The sequence below is a fragment of the Acanthochromis polyacanthus genome, chromosome 7, assembly GCF_021347895.1.
Source record: "Acanthochromis polyacanthus isolate Apoly-LR-REF ecotype Palm Island chromosome 7, KAUST_Apoly_ChrSc, whole genome shotgun sequence".
Classification (NCBI taxonomy): Eukaryota; Metazoa; Chordata; class Actinopteri; family Pomacentridae; genus Acanthochromis; species Acanthochromis polyacanthus.
The window spans coordinates 23,705,982-23,719,939 of NC_067119.1; the positions used below are offsets into that span (position 1 = coordinate 23,705,982).

General features: G+C 41.0%; 1 protein-coding gene across 2 annotated transcripts in view; it reads left to right on the forward strand.

Moving 5' to 3' along the window:
- LOC110950047 (uncharacterized) overlaps positions 1–13,958 on the forward strand; it is a 264,163-nt gene that overhangs the window by 230,160 nt on the left and 20,045 nt on the right. For both annotated transcript variants that reach the window (XM_051950415.1, XM_051950414.1), the window contains exons 4-5: positions 3,461–3,498; positions 9,001–9,121. In XM_051950415.1, the coding sequence (XP_051806375.1) occupies positions 3,461–3,498; positions 9,001–9,121 (159 nt within the window). The remainder of the gene's footprint in view (positions 1–3,460; positions 3,499–9,000; positions 9,122–13,958) is intronic.

Genomic DNA, 13,958 nt, shown 5'->3' on the forward strand with positions numbered 1-13,958 from the left:
AACTGTTGTGGATTTGGTCTGTCTTCCTCATGTATTTTGCAGGAATCGCAAGTTTGAGGTGGAGGGTTTTAGCAAGGGGCTTCAGGGTCAAAACAAACAAACACACTTGAAGTTTCCATGCTTTTGCAGAAGATCTTGTTTTCTTTGAAGTTTTTGCTATCGAGAGCTAAGGAGAGAGGGAGAGGCAAATGGGTATAGAGAGAGCTCGGATAGGGAGAGCAGTGAGGGAAGGAGAACAAGTTATAGAAGTGTGAAGCCCTTGAGTTGAAACTGTGCCTGCCTGGGCCTACAGAGAGCAGATGACAGTAGCTTTGGTTTATTTTGCGGAGCTCACAGTACTTTTGCCTTACATAACCCCTCCCATTGTGCTTTTTCAATTATTTGGGGAGAAATCTTAAGTATGCACTTTAAAATTTAATGCTTTCATGTGTGCAGAAATATGGGGAAAAGAGGGGCTGCATCACAGATCACGCATAAAGGAGATGGTTCTGACAAGTTTGCAGAATATCGACAATTATAATATTCTATAAGGTATATCAGCAGAGTTTAGCAGAGTGTTTTGGGAAAGAGAGAGAAAAGATAGATATATGGCAATGTAAGAGCAGATGCAAGTGGTGCAAACTCAGACATTCTTACTTTTTACCCTTCCCCCATCCCAGATTCCCCCTAAGGTGCCCCTTACTCCCCTTCTCCCCTCCTTCTGCTTCTCTGTGAGGTTAAAGCGCACCTTCCCACTAAAGGGCTCTGGGGTCACGCATCTGCATGTGAAATGTGAACCCGCTGACATTCCAGGGCAGCCCTAAGCCGTGCAGTCCTTTTGTTCACTAGGGTGACAGTGTCAGGCCTAACAAGCCCAACGGAGGTCTCTGTGAGAGGAAAAAGACGGAAAATGAAGTTGGTGTGTTGTTGATGCCCTCTGCAATAATCTGTTGTCACATATGCCAAAGAAAGAATGAAAAGTTCTGTTTTTTTTCAAATGCAATACAGATACTTTATAGACAATCTCCAAATGCAATGTTATCATGAGATGGATGTAAAACCAAACATATAGATTTGAGTATGTTGAAATTATGTGTGGAGGGATGAGGGGGCCTGTATGTTGAATAAGGTCAAGGCAACCATCGAAAAACAGTTTCCTTGACAACAGTGACAGACATTAGTGACCAAAAGACCAGTCTTGGCATCAGAGCTGATTGTATTCAAAGTTTGGTATAAAACGTGTACTGAACTTACACTCTGGACTGTTTTCGTACTGGTCAGTCCTCTGATATTTGAATCCTCAAAACTCAACTAAACTTAGTGTGTTTAACCTAACAGAAAGCTTTCAGGCAGACCTCAGTGGACACTCACTTTTTTTTAAATCAGGCAGCACACAGAGGTGCAGAGCTGGGGTCCTTTCAGCCTGTGAATTGAGTTCTGAGGCACAAAGGGCAGCTTTTCACCAGGCAGTGATGGACTTCACACTAGCCTTTATGTCCTCAGAGAGAGAGAGGGAGAAAGAAAAAAAATTTGCGACGAATACGTGAAATAGAGAACAGATATTACACAAGGAGCACTGGCATGGATTGACAAACTTTTTATTAGAAAGTATTAAGTTCACAGGACCAAAGGAATTTCTTGACATGTTTCTGTTGCTTGCTGGATTTTAGTGTTTAAAACTCACACTGAGAAGTAACAAACAGCATAAAGTTTTGTTTCCTCCTCACGTCAGCAGCAGTCAATCTTGAGATTGTCTTCTGAAGGAAATTAAAATGCCTTAACAGTCTCATGGGGATATGGTTAAAGCGAAAAGTGGAAAAATGGTTCTTTTTGGTGTGCCGGAAAAGGGTTTGTGTGAAAACAAGAAAATCAGATTTCAGTTCTTGCAGGGGTTTCAGTGAATGAAACGAAGCATTTGGTCTGCTAAGATATGGCCAAGGCACAAGGTGATTCGACACATTTTATTATGGGAGTGTTTCTAATGAGCTTATAGATCAGTTTACATCTACCCTAAATGTTAGCACCTCATGATGTCTTTTTCCTACCATTTTCAGAGTTTTCAGACTGGGATGGACTGCAGTTGGGACGCCCCTGGTCCTGGCAGCCGCACAGCCTGCTCTGCTGTAGAAATCAACGATGTGTCCGATAATGTTTCTGTACATTTGGCTATACAGTCAATTGAGGGCCCCATGTCACCCTCATTGGCTGTGTCTCGGGATGCAAAATAGTCAACCCTTTATTCCTTGCAAATCATAAGTGATACAAGTGTGAGACCAACTGTTATTGTCAACAGAAGTCAGTAGGTTTTGGGATATGCACAGCTTTCCTTTCTTATAGTGCACATCAAGACAATATACATGGAAACACATAATGTCAGAGCATTAAGAAAACTGTTGCTAACTTATAGAAAGTGTCAAATAGAAAAAAACTTTTTTTTTTTTAATGTTCCTCGAAGGTGTGTATATTTTTACCATCTTAACCGGGAACACATGGATATTTTTCCACACTGTCATTAGTCATCACACAAGTTATGATAGACTTTACTGTAAAAGAAAAACCTGTCAGGAGATTAATAAAAGTGTCACATTTGACAGTAAAACTGGGCACAGAGTGCGCACCTGTTATTGCCATCTTGAATCTCATTTATTTGAACTCGGGTCTCATTTGTGATGAATTGCGATCTCTAAAATCAACACCTCCTGTACTGAAGGATGTTCCCTGCACACAGCACTGAGACGTGTGTACCTGGACATACAAACACTTAATTTCCCACTTACGCTATGGACTGTAAATACACACACACAGTGTTGCTAATAAAGGTCCGCACTTGGAATCACCAAACTTCTAACAGTTCATCCGCATGCACACTTACACACATGTGATGTCACACAGACACCGTTTCTCGTGATACACTTTTACTTACTTTAACATATTGTAAGTGGGGCCTTACACTCCCATCCCACATTCCTTTCCCTGGGGAGCCGTGTGCAGTGTGAGTGATTCAGTTAGCATTACTACATTAGAGCTGTCCATCCATCCGGTCTGCTTTTCCAAACACATCCATCCCAGTCCTAGTTAAAACACTGGGGGATCTCCTCCACTCTACCTCCACCCCCCCAAAGTCTTTTATGATGTCCATAAAATGGAAGAGTGCAGCTTTACTTGAACTAATAATATCTGAGCTTACAGGGCTGTGATTGATGATCTTTAAAGCCAGCCCGATCGGTCTCATCTTTCTTCAGATTTTTATCACTGACTTGTTTGCAGTCATGTGCAATCACAAGCACCGGGAGAGGTAACAAGTGCTTGATGTATGATGCTTGAGCCACTTCTGTCAGCTGTGCATTTCCCTTCTCTCCCTTCGCTTTTGTTTTTTTTTTTTTCTTTTTCTTTCCTATTTTAACCCCGGGCTTCTATTTGTTGGCTCTCTTGAATTGTTGTGGACTGTTGGTTTACTGTGTTTCTCTCGCTCTCTTTTCAGATGGTGGGAATGTCTTCTCCTGGGGGATGGGGCAAGAGGTGAGCCAAACATTTTTCTACTTTTGGCCCTGCCAGGAGAGGCAGACTTAGAACTGGACTCCATGCCTTTTTCATATCATATGTTTTCTCTCTCTCTCTCTCTCCCTCTCTCTGTCTCACACACACAAACATCTTCCATTTTGGTAAGATTTTTTTTATGATTTGAAAGTGGAGATTAAAAGGTTGTGAAAGGGATCTATGTCCACGTCCTCCCTTTGAGCACTTAATATCCTTTATAGTGTGCCAAGAATGCACATCTTTTTAAATTCTGTAAATCACCTTTATGGGATCTGCTGTTTGTCCGTTTCTACTCCTCTGCTTCTCATGGACAGGGCAGGAAATCCTCTGTGTGGCATTGTCTGCAGTTTATGTATGTGCATGACACTTTGAATGTGCATAGCCAAAATTATGTGTGTGTGTGTGTGTATGTGTGTTAGTTGGCCCTGTCCCGTCTCTCCTCCTCTGCCTGATAAAGAATCCCACCTGTCACTGAGGACTGTTCTGGCCTTTCATTTAAGACGCTCTTTAAAGAGCTACATCATTACACAGCCCTCAGACAGAGCCCAGAGAGTGTAAAACCTAGGCCCACTTCAATCCCTCTATTCCCATCTCTCTCTGATTCTTTTTCCTCTTGGCTTTGGTGTTCATCTGTGAGGTCGTTTGAACGCACGGCCAAAATGTGATCACTTTTACAATGTGAAAGGATGACGCTTTGCCAGGACAGTGTAACAAACATGTAGGTGAAAGTTAGAGAGACAGGGGAGCAATGAAATTGTTAGACAGCAGTTGTTATTAGCTTTGACGTGGCCTTGGCTTCCACGCTGCGCTCTAATGTTGCAGGGTGGCTCCTCGTCTGACTACACTCATTGGGTTTTCATAGGCGTCCTCGCATCTTTATAACTTTAAGTTAGTCTCTGCAAGGACACAGTCTCTTATACTCACTCCTCATCATGTTCCTTCTCCCATCTCTTGTCCTCCCTCGCTCTTCCTCTTCTCTTGTTACTTTCTGCTCCTGCCCCTCTTCTCCCACCATTTTCTCCTTACTCTTCCTCCATCTCTCCTATCTTCCTCCCCTCCCTCTCTCTCTTGTCTTGGAGCCATTCTGATGATTGATTGTTTCTCTGTGCAGTCTGACAGGATGTAGCACACTCTCGGCCCCAGGGGCCCCCGACAGACTGCACCACCTGATTAAGACTCCCCCTGTAATCAGCCGCATAGTGCCACACCGAAACCACTCCCGTCAACACGTGAAAAAATAAGAATGGTTCCACCTTCTGAAAGATAACACTTTGTTGTTTTCTGCTCAGGACGAATTGAGATGAGGGGACATCTTGAACTTTTTTTTACTAAGCTGATACTGTCCTTTCTCTAGGGCTTAAAGGCTCCTATGTATCAGTGGCAGCAGGAAAAAGTAAAAAAAAAAAAAAAAGGTCTTAAACTTAAAGTTCTCTGTTGCCTAAAACCAGGCAGCTCTAACCCTATTACAGCTGGTAATAGTATTACAGATAGAAATCTCATTGTTTTCCTTCTATTGAGACTAAAAGACAGACAGCCTGCATTGTATCACATGATTGAGGTGAGAAGGAATTTAAATGATGTCAGAGAGCATGTGGCACAGCCGGAATCGATATGGTAACAGCATAGCGGGGTAGTAAATAAGTGTCAAGGCAAACTGGATAACTGAAATTGGTCTTTCAGACATTTTGTGTGCAAAAATGTCTCTTACGTTTAGCCTATTCTTTTATTTTATTTATACAATAGCATCTAGGAAGTTATTAGTATTACTTTGCATTATGGATTATTGAAATAGCCAGTAAGCCAGTGTATCCACTGTCATGAAAACAACACAGATGAGTGCAGAGTGTCTAGAGTTAAGTCTTGTCATGTGTTGATTCAGTGATATTAGTTTTGTGATAACAGCATCAACTGTCTGCTAAAGTTGTGTTAGGGAGTTCAATAGGGCCAGAGAATAAATAACTTGCCAGATATAAATAACCAGAGCCTTTTTCAGTAACTGTTGGTTTATTTTACAGGGACAGTGAGCATTAATAAACATTTCTTTAAATGCACCAGCCGAGAGGCTATTTTTTCATTTGCAGTCCCTGAACAGATATTACAAAGTTACCCTATAAACAGAATATAGAGTATACAATTACAACTACAAAGTTGCTGAGATCATGAACAAGCACATGGAGAAATAATACAAAAAATAACAGAATATTCATGTTAACCTAAGTTATAAACTGAATGGCAGTATACCAGCATTACCAATAAATTGAAAACAAGACACAAATCTCTCTGGGAATGATATTTTAGTTGTCTGAGAAAAATTAAGGAGTGCAACAGGACAGTCAAGTGCATAGTGAATGCAAGAAATCAGGGGGAAGTAGGCACTACTGTTATTTGTCTAATTGCCTTTCAAAAATGAATGTGTCAACCCAAAAACAGTAAAACATAAAGCCAAGCATCCATGTCTTATATGCTACTTTTTAAATACCAATTTTAAGTGACAAGAACAGATTATACATGATCCAAAATGCTTCTTCTTTTCCCTCACTGATGTCTGAAAATTGTTGTAACATAGGCAATAAGACCTTTTACTCTGTGTGTATGTATATGTCAGGTATAGCTTCAGATCGGAGTGGATATTCAGCCTGTTGAATGCAGTCCTGTTTATAATATAATGATGAGTGTGAGTCATGAGGCAAGGCGAATAATAAAGGCCTGATGGTGGTAGAAACCCTGGGCTGGGCTCCAACACAGTTCAGGCCTCATCGAACCCTGGGCCTGTTCCAAATTAATGCTAATACAGTTTGGGTTGCAGTGCTAAACTGAGCATTATTCATTCTATGGATCTACAGCTTGTCCCTTGTGTAAAAGAAGAGGAGATGAAGAAAAAAAAATATGTCTGTTTGTGCTAGTGTGAATGGGGCCATGCGTGAGGATGTTCGTGTATGTGTGTGTTGATGCATGCATGCATTCTCTAAAATGTATGTGTACATAGTGTAAGCATCTTTGCCTGTGGGTGTGTTTGGTATTTTCACCATGCTCACATTTATATCTGTCTACGTTTTCCTTTTCCCTTCCTGCTGATGCCATCAGTACACACATTGTGACTGATGACAGTCGTTGCCGCAGTCTGATGCTCTGCTGCTTAATGTCCTTTTTGTTTATTAATTAACTGCAGGACATATATGCTGAGAGACACCTATTGATTCTGCTGCTGCATTAATTGATTTTGTGCTTCACTAATCATATTGTTGCTGCAAGATCATTACTAGACCTCTGTGTTGTCTTTGCGCTGAAGCATTGATATGCTGTGTTGTTCTTAGTTTTGCGGGTGAAGTGTTAAATGCGGTTGTCAGTTTGAAAGGATATGTTTCTATTTTTATTGTGCGGTAGAGAATTGAGAATAAGGACACAATGACTCAAAATGCCTGAAACATCTCTGACAACGCATTTCGTGCAGTTTGTCCAAGTAGACATGCCGTCACACGTGTGCAAATGGGCAGTTGATCTGGTAGTGGCAGAACGGAGCGACTCCACATGGAAGACAGTAAACAGTAGGGCCCGTCTGATTTATCGGCCGGCAGACTAAATCAGCCGATTGTAGCCCTTTTCAAAATAATCATCGCCCAGAATTTTGCCGATTAAATGCCGATATATTCTTAATTTCTCATAAAACAGTAAACGCTGTTAAGTGTCGGAAACACGCAGAATGACGTCCATGTGCTGTTTCAGCTACAGCAAGGCAACATTACAGGAGTGGGCTGCCTTTATACCATTTTCTGTGAGTGTTTGTCCTGCACTGAAACACTCATTAAGTCAAAACCACATCCAGTTGTGGCCACATAAACTGAAAGCAACAGATCTTAACCAAATTCTCTGAAAAAAACATGTTAAATAATTCAAAAAAATGGAAAGTCCTTAAGTTAATTTTTTCACTTTGATTGCTTGAGTTGAAGAAATAAGTAATAAGACCTAAAAATCAAGTCTTATGATTCCGTCAAGTTCATACACAAATACAGATCTGGATACACACAAACGTGTGGATGCGTACATTAAGAAAAATCTGGCTTATATGATATTGCAGTAGCTGACAGCTTAGAAAAGGTGAGTGTTCTCAGATATAAAACACTATTGTTCTATCATTGTAACAAACACATTGCAGTGTTTGTGTGTATCAGACTGCCAAAGGTTCCCTAGTGAGTCTGACCGGGGGTTACAGTGTAACCAAAGCGTCTGTCTCCTGCTCACCAGCCAGATCTGCCGGTTCAGCTTGACTGGGCCCAGTTGTCTTGGTTTCATACTGACGACTGTCTGGGAAAGGTCTGTCTGGGGTTCAAGTACATTAAAGTCATCCGCTCCCCTCCCACTGAGCCCCAACACAGATGGCTCCAGATGCAGCTGGCACAGCATGGAGCAGCACCTGACAGTGCTCATTCACTCAGACACACAAAAATACACATATACAAGTATAAACACATTCAAATACACAAACACATGCACAAACTCAGGTATGGACACAGCTGCTCACTTAGTGTACCTAAATGCAAGTAAACTTGCATGCACACACACACACACACACACACACACACACACACACACACACACACACACACACACACACACACACACACACACACACACACACACACACACACACACACACACACACACACCTTAAATACTTAGATGCACACGCTCACAGCAGGAACATATGCTGCCACGCGTCTACAAATCCTCACAGTAGCGCACATACGAATAGGCAATTAAAGACTCCGATTACTGCATGGCGCACACATACACCCAATTGTAAACCCATACATATTGTGCTCACTTCCTAACATATGCCAGGGCATACCAATGTGCACAGTGCAGAAAGCCTTTTTCTCTGCAGGAGCAGGCAAGAAAGAGAGGAGCAGGACAGCTGAGAGAAGTCAGATTGAACATCCTCACCATTTGTAACACAGAAAGATGTAAATTGAGGACAATGCATTTTGTTGTACTGCGTGAGACGCTTTGGCTATTAGGGCTCTGTGCGCTGGATGGGGGTGGTAAATGAAACATGAAACAAAGTAGACTTTTGGATGCTGAAAGAAATATGCACTGCGCCTTTTTAAATATTTCCTCCTCAGCGACAGCCATTTGAACCAAGATGAATTGCCAGTTGCCCGTGTCATTTATTGCAGTGCAGAGCTGATATTATAACAGGGCTTTACAGAAATGCACTTATGACCCTCGGCAGGTGATCTGCAAGTCCTCTTTGACAAATATAACAGGTATGTTTTCATTCAGGCATGTCAGGGTGGCAAGAATTAGACATGAAAAACAGACTAGACTTTCAGGTGCCACACAAATTGGAAAAGTGATCTTTCCCCAAAATGTAAATGCTACTTGGAATAGTTAAATAAGACACGTCTCTGTCCGTGCAATGAAATCATTGGGAATAAACTGACATTTAATCTTGTGACTGATTTAGTATCATTATTTTTCTTGCAGGGGCAGCTTGGACTTGGAGAGGACAGGCTGCACATATCTGCTCCTTGTCTTGTCAGCTATTCTCAGCTAACTGAGGTCACACAGATACAGGCAGTGGACAGCTACAGTGCAGCTGTCACAGGTGAGCAATAATCCAACAAGAAGTAGTCCTCAGAAATTTGGTCTGTCTTTCCCACAACTGCGCTATTTTAGCTGTAAAGTATTATGTACAGTTGAATAGCATCACTTTACTTAGACATTCAAACATGTAATTGTCACTGCAAATATCTCTCATTGTGATTAAAAGAATCTTAAAAGTTGAATTCACTCTACATAATATATAAAACAACTTATTAACTTGAAACCCTGATTTTCCCAGTAGTATCCCGCACTGTGGCTTTGAGCCATGCAAATTTTTTCATCTACATCATTTCATTGAGTTTTAATTACCACAACAAGGATTCAGTGTCCTCAAATGACATCACTCGGAGCTCAAATTCAACCTCATTAGCTCTCAATATCTCTTAAGCCAAATGAAAGTGCACAATACTGCACCCAGTTTCAATTTTATGTGTTAGATGATGTACATAATGAATTTGTTGTTCAACCAGCTATCCCTAAACTACCCTGCTAAGATCTCAGGCTACCCCTGTAGCTACTTTGTTATTATTAGGACTGAGAGATAAGGAGGCATGCAATCTTTCCCACTATCCTGGCTGCATTTACTGTAATTCCTAAAAAGCCAAACTCTGAGCCCTCTTTGCTGACTAAGTCTGAAAACAGGTAGTGTCAGATAATTCCCTTTTAACCCTTTTTTTGTCTGCCATTATTCTCTAATTCCACCACAGAGAGTCATTGATCTGACACAAAACTACACTGGACAAAAAATATACACACAGATTGTAATATTCTACTAAATTTTGTCCATTTTGTTTGTATTTGTACACAACATCTCTGCAAAAAAAAAAAAAAAAAGATACTGTGGAACAAGCACTATATTGGAAGTGGTAGCGGGCACATGTAGAGTGGACTGAGACACCAGAAATCACAAGTTAGTAAAAAGGCACACATATGCAGTGTATGTAGCTGATGATGATGTTGATGCTGTCTTTTATAGTTGAGTGTCTGTGTACTGGTCATACTATCTGATCCATGACCTTGAAAGCCACACCTGACGAGGGTGTGGATCAACTCAGTGGTGGAGAATTTGCTACGACCTGAACATTAAAACACACAGGCAAAGAACCTGAACCATTTTCTAACCACAGCAATACAAATGAGATATTTTTTTTTAACTTTTCTCTAAGTCACAAAAGAACGTTTGAATGCTGCATTTTTGCAGGCAAATCAGATTTGTTTCTCAAATCAGATCTTTACGACAGACTGTCTGCACATCTATTTGCAAGGGATCAAACCAGATTTGTGTATCCCAACATTACTAACCTCTGTGCATGCACTGCAGTGGCAACTATGCAGGCGTCAATATCGACGTGCTGTGAGACATCTCCAAATAAATTGTCTTGTTCCGGGAGGTTCCTTCCTGCTTTGCCTGTACAGAATCCTCCAGCAAATGTGCTCACAGACACTTCCTTTTGACTTCTTTGCACAGACTATTTTTTATTGTGTTGTCTTCCACAGTGCTCTGCACTCTGGATCACTGTTGTCCCAAGTGTCAAAAGACACTTTGAAATCAATTTTAAGGGACCAGGGCATCAAGACTTAGATCAGTCTTTTCAGGGTTCCCACGCGTCCTGGAAAACCTGGAAAATGACTGACCAATTTTCCAGTCATGGAAAACATATGGAAAATGAGATAAAAGGTCAAGTGTCCTGGAAACTGTTAACTTATCCTGGAAAAATATTTATCGTCCCCCTGTCAATGCAAACATGTTCAAAGTTAGGCGCATGCATGACTGTTGTCACCTGATCTTCTGGGCAACATTAAGGCATACAATGTATATATATATATATATATATATATATATATGTATGTGTGTGTGTGTGTGTATATACACATTCAAAAATATAAACGCAACACTTTTGTTTTTGCTCCCATTTTTTATGAGATGAACTCAAAGGTCTAAAACTTTTTCCACATACACAATATCACCATTTCTCTCAAATATTGTTCACAAATCTGTCTAAATCTGTGATAGCGAGCACTTCTCCTTTGCTGAGATAATCCATCCCACCTCACAGGTGTGCCATATCAAGATGCTGATTAGACACCATGATTAGTGCACAGGTGTGCCTTAGACTGCCCACAATAAAAAGCCACTCTAAAATGTGCAGTTTTATCTCACAGCACAATGCCACAGATGTTGCAAGATTTGAGGGAGCGTGAAATTGGCATGCTGACAGCAGGAATATCAACCAGAGCTGTTGCTTGTGTATTGAATGTTCATTTCTCTACCATAAGCCGTCTCCAAAGGCGTTTCAGAGAATTTGGCAGTACATCCAACCAGCCTCACAACTGCAGACCACGTGTAACCACACCAGCCCAGGACCTCCACATCCAGCATGTTCACCTCCAAGATGGTCTGAGACCAGCCACTCGGACAGCTGCTGAAACAATGGGTTTGCATAACCAAAGAATTTCTGCACAAACTGTCAGAAACTGTCTCAGGGAAGCTCATCTGCATGCTCGTCGTCCTCATCGGGGTCTCGACCTGACTCCAGTTCATTGTCGTAACCGACTTGAGTGGGAAAATATTCACATTCGATGGCATCTGCCACGTTGGAGAGGTGTTCTCTTCACGGATGAATCCCGGTTTACACTGTTCAGGGCAGATGGCAGACGGCGTGTGTGACATTGTGTGGGTAAGCGGTTTTCTGATGTCAATGTTGTGGATGGAGTGGCCCATAGTGGTGGTGGGGTTATGGTATGGGCAGGCATCTGTTATGGACGAAGAACACAGGTGCATTTTATTGATGCATTTTGAATGCACAGAGATACCGTGACGAGATCCTGAGGCCCATTGTTGTGCCATACATCCAAGAACATCACCTCATGTTGCAGCAGGATAATGCACGGCCCCATGTTGCAAGGATCTGTACACAATTCTTGAAAGCTGAAAACGTCCCAGTTCTTGCATGGCCAGCATACTCACCGGACATGTCACCCATTGAGCATGTTTGGGATGCTCTGGATCGGCGTATACGACAGCGTGTACCACTTCCCGCCAATATCCAGCAACTTTGCACAGCCATTGAAGAGGAGTGGACCTTGTGCACTAATCATGGTGTCTAATCAGCATCTTGATATGGCACACCTGTGAGGTGGGATGGATTATCTCAGCAAAGGAGAAGTGCTCACTATCACAGATTTAGACAGATTTGTGAACAAAATTTGAGAGAAATGGTGATATTGGGTATGTGGAAAATGTTTTAGATCTTTGAGTTCATCTCATTAAAAATGTCATAGTTTAGCATCTTGCTCTTTAAATGTCATATTATAGCATGTCCCTCAAAAAACGTCACAGTTTAACACCTAGCTTCAAAAACGTCATAGTATAGCATGTCGTTCTAAAAATGTCATAGTATAGCATGTAGCTCTTAAAACGTCATATTATAGCATGTCTCTCTAAAAAGGTCACAGTTTAACATGTAGCTTCAAAAACGTCACAGTGTAGCATGTCGCTCTAAAAACATCATAGTATAACATGTCACTCTAAAAACGTCATAGTTTAGCATGTTGCTCTAAAAATGTAATATTATAGCATGTCGCTCTAAAAACGGCAGATGTTGATATGTTGATATAAGTAAAGATATGCATGTCACTCTAAAAACATCATAGTATAACATGTCTCTCTAAAAACGTCATAGTATAGCATGTCGCTGTAAAAACGTCATAGTATAGCATGTCGCTGTAAAAATGTCATAGTATAGCATGTCGCTCTTAAAACGTCACAGTTTAGCATGTAGTTCTAAAAACATCATAGTATAGCATATCTCTCTAAAACGTCATAGTACAGCATGTCGCTCTAAAAACATATTATAGCATGTCGCTCTAAAAACATCATTTAGCATGTCGCTCTTAAAACTTCATATTATAGCATGTCGCTCTGAAAACGTCATATTATAGCATGTTGCTCTAACAACTAGGAACAGTCCAGCACAGAACCGGCCCTCCTGACCATGTCGCTTCAAAAACGTCATAGTATAGCATGTCGCTGTAAAAACGTCATAGTATAGCATGTCGCTGTAAAAATGTCATAGTATAGCATGTCGCTCTTAAAACGTCACAGTTTAGCATGTAGTTCTAAAAACATCATAGTATAGCATATCTCTCTAAAAACGTCATAGTACAGCATGTCGCTCTAAAAACATATTATAGCATGTCGCTCTAAAAACATCATTTTGCATGTCGCTCTTAAAACTTCATATTATAGCATGTCGCTCTGAAAACGTCATATTATAGCATGTTGCTCTAACAACTAGGAACAGTCCAGCACAGAACCGGCCCTCCTGACCATGTCGCTTCAAAAACATCATAGTATAGCATGTCGCTCTAAAAACGCCACAGTTTAGCATGTCACTCTGAAAACATCATCGTATAGCATGTCGCTCTAAAAACATCATATGACCACACTTAGTACCGTCCGGTTCTCCCTTCTATAAATCTGCTTGGAATCTTCCACTTCCTGTTTGTCAAAGTGGCCTTCTACCTGGACAGGTTTTGTTGGAGCTCATGCAACAAACATTTTGGGTAACTGCACTTTAATATGGATGGATGACACTGAATTAGAGTCTGTTTTAATGAGACTGAGTTCAGATGTGTAGCTCTGTCATTAAATAGGAAATTATTTCTCAGAATTCACAGAGAAAAGTCTGAAATGTTTGCTAGGTTAGCTCAGCTAAAGCTAACTCTCCAACTTCTGGATCTCTCGAGTTGCTTGTTCTTCAAATATCTTGCTAGAGGTGCTGAAGCTTAGAAAGTCTGAAATGTTTTGTTCAAAATAAGCTCATTCTCAAATCTTA